We start from the raw sequence: 20426 nt of genomic DNA, 5'->3' as shown, positions 1-20426 counted from the left end.
TCTGATTGGGTGCAAATTTTAAAGTTGGTCAGGAGGCTGCATCCTGGTTCATTGTTCGATCTAGATATTATCAGTGCCCAGTCCAGATTCTGGCTCGGGCACCAACCTGGATTCTGGTTCAGAGCCAAACCTGGTGAATGACTGCAATTTTATATCATCTGCCCTGTATTAAACTGGAGGGGAAAACAGTGCAGTGTCTCAACTGCAAATGAAGCGAATCATGAATGGAACCAAACCACTTTTAGAATCTGTCCAATTCAATATTTCTGCACATGTGGAATTTGAAAAATAATGTAATGTTGTTCTACACACTGTGATGCCCTCGGTTCTTCTCATTGCTGAAGGTGTCGTTATTTCAAGCAGCTGCTATCATTGTTTTTACTGAGGAGAAAGATGGTGTACAGCCCCGTCTATGGACTGGGTAATAGGTGGACATGGAGACACATGAGTTTATCTGCATTTTCAGGTGGAATAGTGTGCAAGCCAGGAGCAAGCTAGCTTGCCCCATTTGTAGAGCAGGGCGTGAGAAGGTATCGAGTCAACAGAATGAGCATCAGGGAGTCTGTTGACTTGTCTGTTGTGATTCTGTGCATTTTTTCATTGCCATTGTGATCAGAAGAAATCCTTTCATTTCTTGCTGATTGGCCTATGATTTGTTTGACTGGCTGATGATTTTCATTGGTGCACTGGTATTGTGGAAGAGCTAGAGCCTCGAGGGGCAACGGCTGCTCACAAGCGGAGAATCCTTTGTGAAGAGAACTCGCGCTTCCTTTGAGCACACAGGAAGAAGGCAACGGGGAACCACCTCATGTACTCTTTTCCCTGGTCACATTATTCATTGAAGTTGTAAATGGCAGGTTCTTACGAGCCTGAAGAGGAAAGTGCAAGACCTGGAAGTGTGGAGAAATATAAGAACCTGCCCTTGGGCAGATCTCCGATACACCAAATGCTATCTAACACTTTGTATATCACCTTTACTGCTTATAGCAGTTTTCTGTGTACAATTTGATTGTCACATTGCCATATATCAAAAAAAAATGACTCGCATTATATAACGTCTTTCTTGACTACCAGATACCTCACAGCATGTTACAGCCAATGAAGTATAGTCAGTGTTGGAATGTAGGAAATGTGGCAGTTGATTTGCACTACAGAAAGCTCTCACAAACAGCAACTTGATAATGACTTGATAATCTACGTTTGTGACATCACTTGGGGGATAAATATTGGCCGGGACAGCAGGGATAACTCCCCTGCCTTTCTTCAAAATGCTGCGCTGGGTTCTTGTGCGTCCACCTGAGAATGACTGCATTTCAAAAGTCAATTCATTAGACTTGAGGATACAATGAGGTGCTGTACAAGTTATTTCTTTTAGTGGATACGGCAGCTATATCTGTGTAGACTGTAGAGAAAAGATATGGCTGAGATGGCAATTTGTCCAGCTGCACAGTCTTACCATCCTAACAGACATGTACACTTAAACCCAGTAAACAACAGGTTAAGCTGTGTCTTCCAATTATTTTACATTCATTGCAAAAATTATGAACTCGCAGAAACAGAATTGGAGAAACTAAAAATGATAAAATCTTGGCAGCTGTCTCAGGAAGCACCCCTAACTCACCCAAACCATACAGAATAAATGAAAGGAAAAGCTGTAGAAGTCCACTCATCCATCTCCTACATCAACTGCACTTTCACTTAATAAAGCCCGCTTTAACTTTGTAATCTTCTTAATGCCTTTCAACCAGGGAAACTTCTGCATACACTCCAACCAGACTTGTTTGGTTATGCAAGCTGTATTTGATCTACAAGCGCCTGCAATGAATTGCTTCTGCAGATGGGATTTGAGGGTTGTCATTGTTCACAAATGGTTCACCTTGGCTGTGACCTCCTCAGCCAACAGTTATTTCTCTGTGTAAAATAAAGTAGCAGGTCTGTCAACTGAAAGAGAAAAATGTATGTTAACATTTTGGGTCAAACCCTTGATCGAAAAGAGCTGCTGTGCATATCCAATATTTTATGATTGTAGAATTGCAGCATTCACAGATTTTTTATTTGCTTCTCCTCCTCTGTGTACTTGGGTCTTCAGCCAGATTTCAGTATTTTAAACACAGCTTTTTGTGCAGAAATTCCACATCTGCGATAGTCAGCAACTGCGCAGGGTGGGTATGATGGACAGGGAATCTCCAAACGGGTTGTCTTGGGGTCAAATGAGTCATGTTTGCCTGACTAACAGTAGCTAGTATAAATTATTAACAGTAGCTAGTATAAATGCAAAATACTGTGGACACTGGAGAGAAACAGCGTTAACATTTCATGCAAGCATAGGAGATGCAGCACCTGCTTTTTTTTTATATCCTCCCTTTTCACCATCCAAGGCCCAAACAATCCTTCCAACAGAAACAGAGGTTTACTTGCACTTCTTTCAAGTTAATATACTGTACTGGCTGCTTGCAGTGTGGTCTCCTCTACACTGGAGAAACCAAACCTAGACTGGGTGATAACTTTGTGGTTTACCTCCGTTCAGTCCACAAACATGGCCCTGAGCATCCTGGAAAAACTCAGCAGGTCCGGCAGCATCTGCGGAGAGGGACACAGTCAACGTTTCGAGTCCGAATGACCCTTCAGTTCTGTTGAAGGGTCATTCGGACTCGAAACGTTGACTGTGTCCCTCTCCGCAGATGCTGCCGGACCTGCTGAGTTTTTCCAGGTATTTTTGTTTTTGTTTTGGATTTCCAGCATCCGCAGTTTTTTGCTTTTACCTGAGCATCCTGTTGTCTGTTGTTTCAATTTTCTACCTTAGTCCCATTCTGACGTTTTTGTCCTTCGCTTGCTACAGTGTTCCACGGAGCTCAGTGTTAGCTTGGGAGAGCAGTACCTCATCTTTTGACCAGGCAATCGACCAGGCAATTTACAGACTTCGGGCCTCAACATTCAGTTCAACAATTTTAGATCATAATCTCGACCCCCATTTTGTTTCATTTTGTCTTGCTGGTTTGGTTTTGACTCTTGTTTCTTTTTTGCTTCCTTGTCTTTGCATTCGGATGGCGGTTTTCTTGCCATTCACATCTCCTCTAGGCACATCTTCTTTTGTTTCTTTACTTGTCCCATTGTCACTCCTTTTGGTCTTGCACCATGAAATCTTTTGCATTTAATCTCTCCTGACCTCCATCGTATCACTGACCTTCCTTTTTGTCCTTTTTCCAGTCCACCCCCTTTTCACGTGTTGAAAACCTATTACATTTCTAACTGACAAAAGGTTACAGACCTGAAGCATTAAGTCTATTTTTCTCTCCAAGATGCTGACAGACCTGCTGATGTTCCTAGACTTTTCTAACAGCTGTTTTTATAACAGCAGTTAATGTTTCCTCTTCTGAGTTGTTTTCCTTCATGAGATGTGGGTGTCGCTGGCTAGGTCAACGTTTATTGCCCATCCTTAATTGCTTTTGTGAAGGTGGTGGTGAGCTGCCTTCTTGAGTCACTGCAACCCCTGTGGTGTAGGTACACCCACAGTGCTGTTAGGGAGAGAGTTCCAGGATTTTGCCCCAGTAACAGTGAAGGAACGGTGATATATTTCCAAGTCAGGATGGTGTATGGCTTGGAGGGGAACTTGCAGGCGGTGGTGTTTCGATCTATCTGCTGCTCTTGTCCTTCTAGATGGTAGTTGTCATGGGTTTGGAAGATACTGTCTAAGGCGGCTTGGTAGTTCCTGCAGTACATCTTGTAGATGGTACACACTACTGCTACTGTGTGTCAGTGGTGGAGGGAATGAATGCTTGTGGATGAGGCTTCAAACAAGCAGACTGCTTTGTCCTGGATAGCGTCGAGCTTCTTGAGTGTCGTTGGAGCTGCACTCATTCAGGCAAGTGGAGAGCATTCCACCACAATCTTGACTTGTGCCTTGTAGATGGTGGACAGGCTTTGTGGAGTCAGGAGGTGAGTTACTTGCCGCAGAATTCCTAGCCTCTGACCTACTCTTGTAGCCACAGTATTTATATGGCCAGTCATACTACATTGCACATCTTTCATCCTTTATGGCAGAAAATTTTTACATAGCATATATTTTGATGTCATGTTGGATGATTGTACAACAGCTCACTGCACCGTCATGTCTCCTGACAGCAGGAGACAGTTTCTCACCCTCAAACCTGCATGGGCTCTTTGACTGTGAATGGAAGATTCTGACCCAAAATTTGGCAGAATATTTATTTAAAGAATGGAGCAGAAACAAAATTAATATCAAAAATGCAACTTAAAGTGGTAGGTATCAAAGAGTTTGTCTGATCCAGAACAAAATTTGGTAAAAAGATTCACTTGGCAGTCAGCTAATCTGGAGGCCTCACTCCTTTTTCTAGGGTAGAGAGGAAGTGGAAGAAATGAGCTTGCGAGAAAGTGTGCATCTCATTTCATAGTCACACTTTTCTTTTCCCTTTAGTTTTGGAACCCACTCAAAGCCACGTGGCCTCGTTTGCATTTCTGTCAGGATTCGACTCCAGTCTCCTCTCAGTGAATTTTTCTGGCACGTCTTGCTGCTGCAGATAAAATGTCTGGAACTAAGGCACGCTTGTGAGTTGAGGAAACCGTGAAAACCAGTGTAGCATTTTAAAGCACCAAGTCAAACATTAACCCATGACACTGACCAAAATGATGGCGAACCTTTTCATTAAACCAGCTACTTTGCTTAAGTTTGGAGTGCTTGTGCTTTTTTTAATGAGGAGCTGGCAGTGCCTCCAATCCATCAAGCTGGAGTCATTAATACTGACATCTGGGTTTATCGTACTGAGGCATGGACTAGCAAGTTCATATGTTGTGACTATGTCACTTTCGGCTGGCTCTGTGCACACCCTGATGGCTAAGTGCCCACTGACCCTACATGAGGCCTCGCAGATGACTCACTACTTCCCCTTCCCTATGATGCAGGAGGATGTGAGTTGGAGCTCACTTTAAGTTAGAGAGAGGGTATAAATCTTTATTAGGTTATTTGGTTCACCTCTATCGAAAATCTTAAAATAAAACAATATATTTTGATTGCATTATTTCTTTAAAAAAAAGTGTCATTAAATAAATTGCGAAGTTTGATACGGTGTGGCGTATGGTTTAGAAAAGAAAGACTTTTCCCTACTTGTAGGGAGGCTCTGGAAGCTATCAATGGGAATCAGTTTCACAATTATTTTAGACTTTGGCCAAGTAATGGTTTAAAGTGTTCACGTCAGATGGCTCAGGGAGAAGTCTGGTGTTATGGATGGCATTTCCTGCATCTTCAGTTTTCTTTGGCAACAGTACAGGTAATTCTAGATTTATTGTTCTCCAGGAAGTGTCGAACGGATGGAATTTTCCAGTCCCCCTCCCCTGTGGAGGGTAGGCGGGGGGGGGCGGGGGAGACAATGCAGCGGGAGCTCAAAAATCGGTTTCCCGCTGGCATAAAATGACGGCCGGTTCTTCTGCTCCCTGTCGCCATGGCAGCTCGCAATTCCCGCCAGAGGCTGGCATGAAATGCATCCCTTTAATGGGATGCGGCTGAGGGCCCGACCGGAATACCCGATTTGTCCGCGACACCAGCGGGAAATCATGCCGGCCCAGAACACGCCTGGACCAATGTGGCGTGTAAACGTTGGCACTTACCGTAAGGAAGGCCAGGGGCAGCTCGTGACGGTGATGACAAGATGGAGGGCTCCAGTGATCGGACCCTGGAACACCACGTGCGGCACTGGGTGGGTGGAGCACATGGTGAACCACGCGGATCTTTTCCACGCAGCAGCTTCCAGGAGGTGGATGTTCTCGGAGCAGCAACTTCTCCCAGGGTTCGGATCATCAAGCTGCAGGTGGAAGGCTTCAGGAAGTACTGCTGGGTGGCAAGGGTCTGTGCTGTTGGTGGGGGGGAAGGACGGGGAGGAGACGAACGAAGAGGTGTGTGCAGGCCTAGAAGGGGGGGGGTGCGTGGGAGGTTGGCGGTGGTAGGGGAAAGAGAGAGATTCAGTGGGGGGTCTTGCAATGGGCGAGCTGATATGGAACAGGAGGGTGGGAAAGGTCAGGCTGGGTTGTGGGCGGGGGGTGCGTGGGGGGCTTGTGCAGTTGTGAAGGGGCATGGGGGCTTGTGCAAAAGTGTGGACGGGCTGTGGGGGATCGCTACAGAAGGGAAAGGGGTTCAGAGGGAAGGGTCAATGGAGGATTTCTGGAGGGCAAACTGAGGGTACCAGTGATAGGAGGGGATGGTGACGGTTAAAGGGGGCGGTGGGAACCGGCAGGGTGGGGGGTTGAGGGGGCCATGATCTCATGTGAAGGAGTGCTGAGGGTTGTTGGAGAGGATGTGGAAAATTACTTGGATTCAGAGGGGAGGCCAGAAGGGTGAGGGCGGGGCATGTCTATCGTTACGGGGGTGGGATTTTCAGGAAGGAAAGGGACTTCTGCATTTACCTGGATTGGATGGAAGGTGATGGGGGAGGGCCGAAGGCTGACTGTGGGGAGTTTGAAAGTGATTCCTAGGGGGGCAGTGTGTGGGTGACGGAGGTAGGGGAAAAGGTGTTAGACTGCACCTCAAATTTTACGACCACCATGGCTGGTCACAACTATGCAAATTCTTGTGGTGGAGACCTCGAGATGCTGCACAAGAGTTGGGTCATCAGGATGGATGGAGATACAGGTCATCTCAGCTTGACAACTGAAGGGGAACCCCAGTTTGTAATTTTGCAACGCTAGATGTGAGTGTGAAGGGCAAAGGTTCAGTGTGCACGGGAACCTTGCACATGGCTCGCAAGGGCCTTGGTGAAGAGCCTTACCTCTCTGCAGATGCCTGATTCGGCGGGGGGGACATGGGGTGTCCCTCGGAAAATTATGGGGATGGGGTGGGTGGTGGGGTGGGGCCTGCAAAGGCATCGAAACATGATTAAATCACATCAAAGATGATTAAAGCGTAAGCGAACTATATTTACATAAGTTTGATAGGTGTAACAATCATAGTGGACCTGCACTGTGAATTCAGAACTTCTCTTTCACTAACACTTCTTCTAAGTGCTCCCCCAACATCCACAGCAGGGGTGGAGGCAGCCTGTTGACAAGTTGGCCCAGTTGTCTTGGATGGTCTTGGCAGCCGCCCTCTGGAGACCTGAGGCCTGGAGGGTCCTGGCTTTTGTTTGAAATTAGTTCATGGGATGTGGGCATCACCAGCTAGGCCAGCAATTTATTGCCCATCCCTAATTATTAAGAGTCAACCACATTGCTGTGGGTCCGGAGCCACATGTAGGCCAGCTAAAGGACATTAGTGAACTAGATGGGTTTTTACAACAATCGGCAATGGTTTCGTGCTCATCATCAGACCCTTCAATTCCAGATTTTTATTGAACTCAAATTTCACCATCTGCCATGGTGGGATTCAAACCCAGGCCCCCAGAGCATTGCCTTCGCTCTCTAGGTCGCTAGGTCCAGTGACAATACCACTATGCCACTGCCTCCCCCAATTACTTACTTCGGCTGCCCTGATGTAGGGCAGCTGCTCCCTCTGCAGTCACAGAGGACGAGACTGAAGGGGGTCACAGGCAGAGTGGATTCGGAAGGGCCAGATAACACCAGAGAGTCCTGAGTGGAAGTCCCAGCAGTGTTCAACTGCCATTCCTCCTCCGTTTGGGTGCCTGAAGGCCCCTGTCTGACTCCTTGAGGTGAAGAGGCACCTGGAGGGAGGTTGAGTGCCCTGTCCCCCTCTCATGTAGCCACTGCAGAAGCTCATCCATGGCGGCTGCGATGAAGTGCAGGTCTACATGCACCTCTGGCAGAATCTGCTGGCCCAGGTTCTCTATGGAGCCTGCCTCCCTCCCCACCTGTGCACAGGTCTGCACCGCTTCATCAGCACCCCCTCTAGGCCTGCACAAACCTCTTCGTTATCTCCTCCCCATCCTTCCCCTCATCAACAGCACAGACCCTTGCCACCCAGCAGTACTTCCTGGAGCCTGCAGCTTGATGATCCAAACCCTGGGAGAAGTTGCTGCTCCGAGAACACCCACCTCCTGGAAGCTGCTGCACAGAGAAGATCCACGTGGTTCACCATGTGCTTCACCCAGCCAGTGCCGCACGTGGTGTTCCAGGGTCCGATCACTGGAGACCTCCTCGCACCACATACCATTTCCAGTCAAGAAAGTACACACACCCAGAACTCAAGCCAGTCTTATTCCATAACTGGGCATTAGCAGGCGTGCTGTACCAGCTTGGATGAATCCCAATTTTCCTTATCTCTCCACGGGGAAGCATATGGCTTCCATCTATTGCTGTCATATGACATGCATGAGATGTTGAGTTTGACATGGAGAATCATGAGTGTGGCCCCGATTTCTACCAACCTGTAACTCTGCCCAATGGAGCTTCTGTGTGCTATGTCACCCTATCACTCTTCTTCATTTCACACTTTTAAAAAAAAACCTCTCCATTTCCATCTATGATTTCTCTACCTTTGTGTAGAGATCTCAAATACTGGCAACCTAGGCACTAGGATGGCCTAATTCCATCATCTAGTGGCTGTGGAGGTAGATGCTTTTGTTTTATTCTTTCACAGGATGTGGGCTTCGCTGGCTGGGCCAGCATTTATTGCCCATCCCTAATTGCCTTTGAGAAGGTGGTGGTTTGCTACCTTCATGAACCGCCGCAGTACTCCCACAGTGCTGTAGTGGGGGGAGTTCCAGGATTTTGATCCAGTGACAGTGAAGGAACGGTGATGTTTTAAGTCAGGATGGTGTGTGGCTTGGAGGGGAACTTGCAGGTGGTGGTGTTCCCATTCATCTGCTGCCCTTGTCCTTCTAGGAGGTAGAGGTTATGGGTTTGGAAGGTACTGTTGAAGGAGCCCTACTGAGTTGCTATAGTGCATCTTGTAGATGGTACACACTGCTGCCACTATGCATCAGTGGTGGAGGGAGTGAATGTTGAAAGGGTGCCAGTCAAGCAGACAACTTTGTTCTGGATGGTGTCTGGCTTTTTGAGTGTTGTTGGAGCTGCACTCATCCCGGCTACTGACTTGTGATGTCTGACTTGAGCCTTGTAGATGGTGGACAAGCTTTGGGGAATCAGGAAGTATAATGTTATTACTTCGAACAATGCTTGAGTTGGACAATTTTTATTTCAATTTTTCACAGTATTTGAGATATGAGGGCTTTACACTTTTAGAAATAATTGTTGCCTTTGGTTCTAATCTTTACTGTTTGACCAGATAGAATACTGTGTGAAGTCTTGAGAAACATATTTCTCAAATGGGGCCTGATGTCAAAAAGTTGCTGAGTGACCGTTGGCTATCTAGGAAGGCCTGGGGTGATGATGTTATATTAAATAATTAATTGGTGCTTTTTTTTTGCTTTCCATCTGGTGGTCAGGTTTCATGGGAACAACCTTGGTCATGGCTGATGTTTTAATGTCAGAGTTTCAACTTGAGGTGTTAATCCTAGCAACACTGACTGAGCTGATGTTGGTTTTAATCCTCCGTAGAAGCTCAAAGGCTTTTATATTAACTGCATCTCCCACAAACAGCAATGAGATAAATGACAGATAATGTATTTTAGTGATATTGGTTGCAGGACAGTTATTAGTCAGGCTACTGGGCTGAATTCTTCTATCCTCCAAATAGTGCAGTGAGATCTTATGTGTCCACCTGAGCTTGGTTTAAAGTCGCTTCTGAAAGACAGCATGTCAGATAGTGTGGCACTCCCACTTACTCGAGTTCTCCAGAATGAAGCGTGAACCCACGACCCTCTGGCTCAGATGAGAGTGCAACCACTGAGCCACATCTGACACAGATGTTTCATGTTAAGTATTTTTTTAAACTATTTTTGTAACACATGTTTTTATGGAGATAATTGCTAGTTGCTTCACTAATTCTCTGATGTTCTCATTCTGTTTCTCCTGTTTAGTCTGGAATGAACCAGTGACAGAAATATTGTGGAGGAGTGATGTTGTTCTTAGAGTTATAATGGGGCATGAGATATATGTTCGAAAGAAGAAAGGTTTTATGTGAAACACTGGGATCCATTTGTTACTGAATTAAAGTACAGAATACCACCAACAATAATGACTTGCATTTATATAGTGCTTTTAAAGTAGTAAAGCATTGCAAGGCACTTAACAAGAGCATTATCGATAAAAATTTGATACTAATTTACTGAGTAGTTAACACGAGCGATGACCAAAATCTTTGTCAAAGAGGTAGGTGTTAATGAACATCTTAAAGGAGGGTAGGGAGGCGGAGAGGTTTAGGGATGGAATTCTGGAGCTTGGGCAATTGAAATCACTGCAGCCAATCATGAAGCACTTGAAATTGGAAATGCTCAAGATGCCAGAATTTTTTTTCCATTTATTTTTTCATGGGATGTGGGCATCACTGGCAAGGCCAGCATTTGTTGCCCATCCCTCAATGCCCTTGGGCCATTTTGGAGGGCAGTTAAGAGACAGTCACATTGCTGTGGGTCTGGAGTCATGCATAGGCCAGACTGGGTAAGGATGGCAGTTTTCCTTCCCTAAAGGTTTTGGTGGACCGGGTGGTTTTTCTGACAATCAACAACGGTTTCACAATCACTGTTACTGAGACTAGCTTTATATTTCAGATTTTTAAAAAAAGGAATTCAGATTCCAGCAGCTGCCATTGTGAGATTTGAATTCATATCCCCAGGTCATTACCCTGGGCTTCTGGGTTACTAGCTCAGTGACATTTCCCCTACGCCACCATCTCCTCATCTTTTGGGGGATTTGAAGGGTCACAGATATCTCAAAGGCTTGTGGGTCATGTTTTGGATGAACAAAAGTTTATGTGGGGTAGAGAATGGGAAGCTGACTGGAAGAATATTGGAACAGTCAAGTCTAGAGATGGCAAAGGCAGGGATGAGGGTTTTCAGCAGCAGAGAAGCTGATGCGTGGTTGGAGTCGAGTAGTGCTACAGAGGTGAAAGTAGGCAGTCTTGGTGATGAAATGGTTATGTGGTTGGAAGTTCAGCTCGGGGTCAGATACAACATCCAGGTTGTAAATGATTTGGCTTGGCTGAAGACAGTTGCCAGGGGAAGAGATGGAAACAGTGGACCAGGACCAAAGACATTGGCTTTCATCTTCCCAGTATTTAGTTGGAGGAAATTTCTGCTTATCCAGCCCTGAATATTGGACAAGTCAGAGAGAGGGGAGAGGTCCAGGGATGTGCTGGTGGGATAGGGCTGAGTTTTAGCAGCATTCATGTGGAACCTGACATTGCGTTTTCGGATGATGTTGCAGAGGGGCAGCATATAGATGACGTAAGGAACCTATCTTTTTCTTTCTGTTGAACTGTTGTAAAGAACATATCTTTTTTATTTTCTGTTGAATTGTGGATTAAAATTACAATTACAATGGCTGCCGTTTGAAAGATGTCCACTGGAACAGGATGAGAGATATATACAATGTTGCAGTCCTGGAGCAGAGTGTGCCATGAAAGACAGGATGGTGCTGGAAAGGAGTCCTGGACCAAGGGAACTGCCTGATAACAGCATTTTAATTGGCTTCTGACCAGGTGACCAGGTTTTGTGTGAGAAGCCGTGCAGCAGAATAGCTCCTAGCCTGAAAGGAAAAAGACCTAAAACCTCTCTCCCCTGTGTGTGGAAGATTCCAGTAATTCCATAAGAATAGCTAGCTGGCTTTTTTTCCTCATATCTCTATAACCCGTCAAGAGGCAAAGGGGAAAATCACTTTTAGAGACATTGAAAGGCAAGTGCTCAACAAGTGAACTAAATACTGAAAGTGCTGGAAGACCATCTCGTGTCATCAACAAGAACTGAAAGGAATTTGGAAGGAATCGATCAAAATCAACCCATCAAATCCTGTATTCCGGGTTGGTACTATTGAACTGTTTTATTCCCCCCCCACCTAAAATCCATGTTGGTGTGTCTTATGTATTTTGTGAGTATGTGTATATAGGGTTTAAGAAAGGCTACAGTTTAGGTTATAGAGTTAGAAGTTAGCAGTTCATATTTCTTTCTTTTGCCATGGTTAGTGTCAGTTTGTTCAATAAACAGTTACTTCTTAAGTTTAGAAACCTGGTTCTCGTATTCTGTTAACCTAAATTAAACAGTTAGGTAGAATTGGGGCAGTCTGGTGGTTTGATCAAAGATTTTCACATTTGTCGCAGCTCAGGGAGCAGTGGGGCTTGATATCACAGCGCACTATCCCCAGTGAGAAATAGCAGACAACCAAGGAAGGATCATTGGAGGATCCCACAAATAAGAGTGCGGCAGTGGGAAGAGAAGGCATTGCAGGTTATTCTCTGACTACAATTGGATAGATAAGAATGGAACTGGTCAAGGGCAACTTCACCCAGTCGGTTGATGGTAAAGGAGTATTGGAGGAGGATGGTATGGTAAAAGACTGCAGAAAGGTTGAGAAGAATGAGGAGGGATAGTTTATCACAGTCACATCACATAGGATGTCATCTGTGGCTTTTCTAAGAACCATTTCAATACAGTGGCAGGTCAGAAACCTGATTGGAAGGAATCAAACATGGAATTGCAGGAAAGATGGGCCTAGATATGGGAAGCAAAGACAAGGACTTTGGAGAGGAAAGTGAAGTTGGAGATGATGTGCAGTTTGCAAGGGCAGAGAGGTTAAGGTTGCATTCTTTCAGGTGAGGCGCGATGATGGCAGATTTGAAAGTGAGGGTGCAGTAACTGAGGAAAGGGAACCATTAGCAACCTCAGCTAGTATGGGAACAAGGAAGGAAAGTTGGCTGATCAGCAGTTTGGTGGGTTTAGAATCAAGGGGGCAGGTAGTGTGTCTCGGGGACAAGAGGAGCTCAGAAAGGGCATGGTAACAAATGAGATAGAATCTAGAGAAAGATATGAACTCAGGACTAAGGCTGTGGGAAACATTTAAAGAAGTTTGACCTGGTGGGCTAAGGAAGGGAGGGAAGTGACAGACGCAGCTAAACAGATAGTCTCGATCTTTGCAACAAAGAAATCTACCAGCTTCTCGCACATGTTGTTGGAGGTGAGACAACATGGGAGAATAGTTTAAGAAGATGGTATATGGTGAAGTGAAGCCAAAGGGATTATCTTTGTATTGCTGAGAAAAGAGGCATGCTGTTGAAGCTTTCATCTTGCACTCATCAGGACAATTGCAAGAATGCCAAATTTCAAGAAAAGCAACAATTTATGCTGCATGAGAAAAGAATACTGATTAGGGGTCAAGTCAGCTTGGATTGGTTGAGGCATTACCATGGAGAATGCACCAGTGAGCTATTGTCCTCCTTGCTTTTGTTTAATTCAAAGAAAGGTACAATGCCTGGACATGTTCCTTTTGCCTGCAGATGCGTACGAATATATATAGTTTCTCACAGGTGTAAGTGAGCCACTTTTTCTCAACCTATCAGAACCGACTTGCCAACCAATCAGCAACCTTTTCTCATGCAATATAAATTGTTGCTCCCTTTGAAATTTGGCATTCTGTCCTGATGAGTGCAAGATGAAAAGCTTTGACAGCATGTCTCTTTTTTCCACAGCACTCACGTTTGTTTTTTTATTCATTCATGGGATGTGGGTCTGGAATCACATGTAGGCCAGTCTTCCTTCCCTAAAGGACATTAGTGAACCAGATGGGTGTTTACAACAATCAGCAATAGTTTCATGGTCATCATTAGACTTTTAATTCCAGATTTTATTGAATTCAAATTTCTGCCATGGTGGGAGTTGAACCTAGGGCCCCAGAGCATTATGCTGGGTTTCTGGATGACTAGTCCAATGACAATACCACTATGCCACTGCCTCCCCTTTTGCATGACCAAAGTATTACCCTTGTATTCAGGATAATCTTTGCATTATGAACAGTTTTTGCCAAAGAGAGCAGCACCAGAAAGTGCTCTAAGTGGCTCAACCAGATCTAGGCGATGGTGGTGAAACTTACATTTTTTGCCATGGACATTTAAATCTGCCTCCTTTGGACTTAAGGAAGCAGGGTTGATGTGCATACTGGAGGAAAGTCTAGGGTAGGGAGTAATGATTTTATTGAGAAGTAGGCCATCAAAGGTGGAGGTGAGTATGTGATGGGGAAGATTGGTAGCTGCAGAAATGTCACAATGAATAGAGGGCCAAAGGCTAGATGACTGGGTTGTGAAAGTGCAGTGGTAAGTGAATTGGGAGAGAGTTTTTTGTTTGCGGGAGCAGATACTGAAGAAAGTGGGGCTTTGGATGGGGGAAGGGTTGGTGTGTGGGGAAGGGTTGATGTGGATGGAGAGTAATATAAGGCGTTGATCAGAGCTGATCTTATCTGTGGTAGCGACAATGGAAATACTGAGAGCATGCAAGATGGCATGATCAAGGGGTTAGCTGTAAATATGGGTAAGAGAGTTTATATGAAAGGATAGTTTTAGCCAGTAAAGGAAGGGAGTGAACTTAAGAGGATAGAGAGCAAGAATAGTTAAGATGATGGTGAAAATCAGTGAGGTTGAGAAGTTGAGGCAGAAGTGTGAAAATAGCTATTGAAGAGAGCATGCTGTGTACCATTTGCACAACAGCTGCTTATGACAAGTAGTACAACTCAAGGATTAATCACTAATGATACATCAACAGGTAGGCTATTTATAACATAAAGTCTACTCTTAGTTCAGGTTTTATTTTATTTATTTCAAGTTACTGGTAAATTTGATTTTTAAACACTGGATTTACACTTTGCAGTGTTATTTCTGCTGTTTATTTGAACTTATTGGAGAATTCAATATTCTTAGTGCAAAAGGCAAATAACAATTGAGTCAATTGCAACAAAAGTTTTCGGTTTAATCTGCAAGTGTCAGACTTCCTGTAAATGTTGCACTTCCCAGAAATGGCATATTTTCTGTAATGTCACACTTCAGGTGACACATCCCAATACAGCCTGTCCTCTGACACACCATGAGAAACTTCACAAGAGAGCCACTGGTATTTTGTGACAAATATCAAATAACATATAACGAATAATTGCTTGTTTACTTATGTTACTGTGGTGACTCAATGGAGCAGACCAATTTTGTAAAGAAACAATAAAACTTTATTACTGCGACATCTAGGAATGCTTGCACCTCGAGCCAAATCCTTGTTCCAAAAGACCCCACCCCCAGCCCCAGATTGCCTGTGCTAAGAACTCACCGGTCAAAGCCTCCACAGTACATCACATGACCTGTGATTGACAGGAGGGAGGGACAATATATAAAGTTACCATAGTTACATTATTTATATTTATATCTATGTTTAAGAAGTATTTGGATGTACACTTGTGATGCCATGGCCTAGTGCTGAAAAATGGGATTAGAATAGTTAGGTACTTGTTTGACCGGCGCAGACTCAATGGGCCGAAGGGTCTTTTTCTGTGCTGTAGACCTCTACGACTCTATGACATTACAAATAGCTCCTGAAGAAGGAAGATAATGAAATGAAACAATTACAGAACATCATCATGTATGAATGTCCACCTACACTCATGGTGCACATTTGTGTAAGTGACTGAGAAAATCGCTAGTGCTGTTGCTAATCGTTTTGTGTAATTAAAATTTTCAGTTGTGGGACTGTAATCTTTTTAATATATGTTGGTCCATTCGTTTTGGTATATAGTGGTCATTGTGTTTTGATTATTTGCTTATTGCTGAAGATTTAGTGTTTACTTTTTACCTTTGCTTGAGCTTAACATTTTCTTCTGCTATTCTTGAGTTGTTCAAGTTGACAGAAGCTTCTAGTAAAGCTTGCTGAAATGGAAGTCCCGTGTCACATCAACCACTGTTTCATTTGTACCAGGTGCAATGAGAACTCAGTTGCAAATGTCTTCACTCTGGCAAAATGTTGGGTCATTTGATGTTGACACAGTCCTTGGAACTTTTAAAATTTTGCATTGCAAATATACTGCAGCTAGTGTGAAGTGGGGAGCAGTACCAGGGCACATCCTCCTGGCGCTATTAAGGTGTCGAATGAGCGGGCTGACTATCTAAAGAGAAAATAACGTAAAAGTTTGCAGAAGAAATTACATTAACTTTCTTTTGATAGCTTCTAAGTATTGCAGGCAACAAATCTCAACTGGTTTGGAGGCTACACAACCACAATCTGAGAACAATGTAACACTGAAGATATTTCAATTGCGCCTACTTCCTCCATGGCTGTAGCTACATCCTTAACCCAGAGAAACATATTAGGAAGTCCAAATGAAGGAAGGACCTGGGGCGGAATTGTACGCCGGTGGGGTTTTACGTTCCCTCCAAAGTCAATGGGCTTTTGAATGGCTCGCCACGACAGGGGCTGTAAAATGTTGCCCCTGGAATGAAGGCATTCATTCATATAAAAACCCTCAACAATATTTATACAAGCTTCAGCCTTGTCTCTTCAGGCCTGGTGTACACCAGGGAAGCTTTATTTTGGTTACTGCTCTTTTTATGCTAGTAGCTACTGAACATTATCAAAATTTGAGCTCCCTGTGACATACAGCGCAGGTTCATAAAAAGGACACCGGGGCTTATAGGGTTAAATCATGAGAAACATTGCATAAACCTAGTTTGTATTCCCTTGTACTTAGCATTTTGAGAGGTTGTCAGGTGAGGTGTTTAAAAGGAAGAGAATCAATAGGGTTAGTTACAGAGAAACCATTTCCTCTGCTGGGGAAATCCAGAACTGAGCTCTGGAGGCAGGGTGGGTAAATTTATAATTAGGTATTGGAGGATCTTAAAATCAATTTTGCTGGGCCATGATGGGCCCTGTTAGCACTCATTAAACTTCTGGAATTAAATTCAGATGGATATACGATATAAAAAGAATGTACGACTTTTTTTAAAAAGGAACAAAATGGATTGTACTTTAATGAAGGAAATGTTTGAGTTGTGCAGTAGGTGCTGATTAGCTTTTGTGTTTGTCCTTCCAGTGTCCGTCAGAAGACAACCCTAGTCTGAAATGAGAAGAATTACAACGACTGAGCCACTTGGTTCAGAGACTGATGGTGTTGCTGTCAAATCATTCTGGACTGATTAGCTGGATTGGCACTCCACAAAGACCAGATGTGGCTAAGAATGATGCGGAGAGGAATGCCAACCTGGATTTGGCGGCTTGCTATGGTATTGGTTCTCCTGTGCTGCATAGTTTCCTTGTTGTACATGTTGGCATGCACTCCAAAGGTGGAAGATGGCCAGCCCATACTGCCTAGGGTCAGTGGCCCAACTGGAAAGGATAACTTTCAAGTGTTGCTTGAGGAGCGTGAGGAACAACACCGTAATTACATTACCAGTTTAAAAAGACAAATCGCACAACTGAAGGAGGAACTGCAGGAGAGGAGCGAGCAACTGAAAGCTGTGCAGGATCGTTATGGTGACTCACTAGGAGCTAATATTGACCGGAGCAGGCCAGAGAAAACTCAGGCAGGTCTGCTCGAATTTCTGCACTCTCAGATCGACAAAGCAGAGGTCCATTCTGCCGTCAAATTGCCAACGGAATATTCAGTGATACCATTCGAGAGCTTCACGCTACAGAAGGTGTACCAGCTGGAGATGGGCCTGACGCGGCATCCTGAGGAGAAACCAGTCCGAAAGGACAAAAGAGACGAGCTAGCAGAAGCTATTGAAGTTGCACTAGAATTTTTGAACACTGCTGAAGATGAAGGAGCAACAAACCAGCGCATGCACGCAGCTGCTGACTTTGTTGAAGGTTGGTTTGTAATTTTTGAAATTCTACCAAACAGTTGACTTTCTCTTTAAGGCTGCGGTGCCCAGGGGACTCTGAGGTACAATGAAATACCACATTGTCCTTCCAACTCATGGGTAGGATCAAAATCTCTTTCTGTCGGTTTTAAGCATTCTTTGTGGCATTAAGTTTGGATAGTATTGATCTGGTTCATTGTGCTTAGTCATCCCACAGGATAAGATGGTTCATAATTCAGTAATAAACTCGATCACAAAAGTGTTCAATGATCTGGAAAATGGAGATGTCACTTTTACGCAGTAATGGATAATCTTCTAACGCTGAGACATTTTGGGGTGGAGTAGAAGGAGCTTTATTATGTGTTTGACTTGGGCATGCTTGATGCTGGAGCATGGACATATCCCATATTGTAATGTAACTTATATAATGGCATGCTGAGTATTCCCAACATTTTCTCTTTTACTTCAGATTTCCAGCTTCTGCAGTATTTTGCTTTTGTGCTCATGTTGTCATAACATAACTTGCTGCCTTAGCACATTTAAAATGCAATTTTATTCCTTGAGTCTTTTACTGAATTATACTGTGTATAAGTGCTATGATTGCTCCAATCACACTTCACCCATTGTACGGAGGATGACACTTTGGTGTATTACATATGCTGCACAACAGCATCACCACTGATGAGAGGGTATAATAACAGTGTGACAAACTTACATAGGGAATTCTTATTATAAGTGTGGACAAAGTAATGACATGACAGCATGTCTGATTGTAGAAAGGTGACTGAGTAGTATCTGCGTACCCTGGTCAAATTACTGCTCGCTAACAAAATCTGCTTCTACTGAAAATTACACTTTATCTTTTCTATGTGCAACATCTTGGGGAAAATGCACTCATATATGTGTGTCCTGACTTGCATTTTATGTACATTTTGCCTCTTACAGTCATTGCACTTAAATTCTGTCAGCCCATTGTCACATTTATTAAACACCAACAAATCCTAATTAAATGAGTAGGCAATTTATGAATCAAAAATGGTGAAAAATGTGAATTAAAATTGCCAAACAAGTGATGCTAAGAACATATGAACACTACCCATTACAATCAGGAGTAAGCAAACACTACTCATAATTCGACAGCATGGAAGGAATCAGAAACTAATAAACTCACTCAAAACATATTTTTTGAAAATCTGTTCAACTACCATCTTATTTTCTCAGAAGCCTTGGTGCCCTTGCCCTAGAAATAAGCTTTTCAAATGAATAAAAGAGTATAAATTTTCAACCTTAATGAAAAATAGGGAAATACAGCAGCTACTATAATGTGACACAGATATAAGGTGGATTCTTTAATTTGTTTTAGGAGTTTGGCCTCTTAGAGAATCTTCCTCGGCAGTGATATTTCCCTTTTGAAGTAATATAAATTCATTGTTCCCGCTGGCACTTGGTAATTTACTCCTTTATTTTAGGGGATAAGTGAGCCTCAAGTTTTATCTGTTATTTAGTGCATTTTGGAATGAGAAGGTGGCACACTAGTGAAAAATGTTCATGTTAACAGCATTTACTTAAAGGTTATTTCCAGTAAGATATGCTCAGTTGCATTGGACATTATAGTTGCTAACTCAAAGATCAGTGTAGCAAATCTTTTACGAAGTGACTCTTACTGGCTTAATATATTTGCTGATGAGTCACACTCCAAATCTGAGTGCATTTTTGCTTTGCTTGAGTGCATTTTCAATATTGGAAATAGCCCGAAGATTGGCCAGGAGATAGATGGAGATTGGACACAAAACCCTTCCCTTTACCTTTGCTAATCATAAATGTTTTTAGTTTAGAATGATGAGCAAAATGGGTTTACTTTCAATATTTCAGGCCCTGTAAAATGATGGCAAACAAGTTGTGGAAGAAAGATAGGAAAAGGATTAAAGTAGGCAATGACAGATTTTCTGGGGTGAGCATATAGAGGGTTCTAGGCAGATAAGGCAGTGCCATAATACATGAGTGAAACTGAAGTGGTGCAGCAACACCATACCAAACCTCGAGGTTTTCCTGCCTTACAGCACCCTTTAGAATTCTGTATAATCTATCTCTAGCTAACTGTATATTGCATTTTATACAGCACACATATTTTGTGAATGTAACACTTCCTTTGTCTAAGACTACTATTTCACATCTTGTACCCTTCTGTCATTCTTTAATAATCAGCCCAAATTTTTTTTCTAATCTAGGCAAGTTTGTTGTATTATACCTGATTGGGTCATTTTCCCCATGTCAATGACTCCTAACTCTTCACCATCCAATTCTACACCCTGGGCCTGCGGCAGAGCTTAAAGAAATTAAAATAATCTAAAAGAAAGTAGCAGCTCCAAGTCAGCTATAAATGTTGAAACTCCTTAAAATGATGTATTCTTATAATTAAGATTATTGACACTAGATGATTCACCATGTTCTGGCCATATATGGGGATCAGTGACCTGCCTTCAGCTCTCTTCCAATGCTGCTCTTGAATCAGCGAAGTGGATGAACCCTGCTCACTATTGCCCTCTGCTGGTAATACGAACAATTCTTCTCCGCCGATGCTGCCAGACCTGCTGAGTTTTTCCAGGTAATTCTGTTTTTGTTTTTGTTCTTGTAGTAAAGTGGTGTCTTTAATATAGTAAAACATCACAGGAGCATTAAAATGCAAAATTTGATGCCATATCACATAAGTTAATAATGGGGCAGATGGTTAACAACTTGGTCAAAGAGGCAAGTTTTAAGGAGTGTTTTAAAGAAGGAACAAGAGGTAATGAGGTGGGGAGGTTTA

General features: G+C 43.5%; 1 protein-coding gene across 1 annotated transcript in view; it reads left to right on the top strand.

The window, feature by feature from the left end:
* Positions 1-20426, top strand: part of LOC121279291 (chondroitin sulfate N-acetylgalactosaminyltransferase 1-like) — a 153726-nt gene that overhangs the window by 47026 nt on the left and 86274 nt on the right. The window contains exon 2 of the mRNA XM_041190427.1: positions 16852-17627. Within this exon, the coding sequence (XP_041046361.1) occupies positions 16985-17627 (643 nt within the window). The 5' untranslated portion in view covers positions 16852-16984. The remainder of the gene's footprint in view (positions 1-16851; positions 17628-20426) is intronic.

Source organism: Carcharodon carcharias, chromosome 1 (assembly GCF_017639515.1).
Source record: "Carcharodon carcharias isolate sCarCar2 chromosome 1, sCarCar2.pri, whole genome shotgun sequence".
NCBI lineage: Eukaryota > Metazoa > Chordata > Chondrichthyes > Lamniformes > Lamnidae > Carcharodon > Carcharodon carcharias.
The sequence above is the reverse complement of the archived record's forward strand: the minus strand, read 5'-3'. Positions and strand labels throughout refer to the sequence as shown.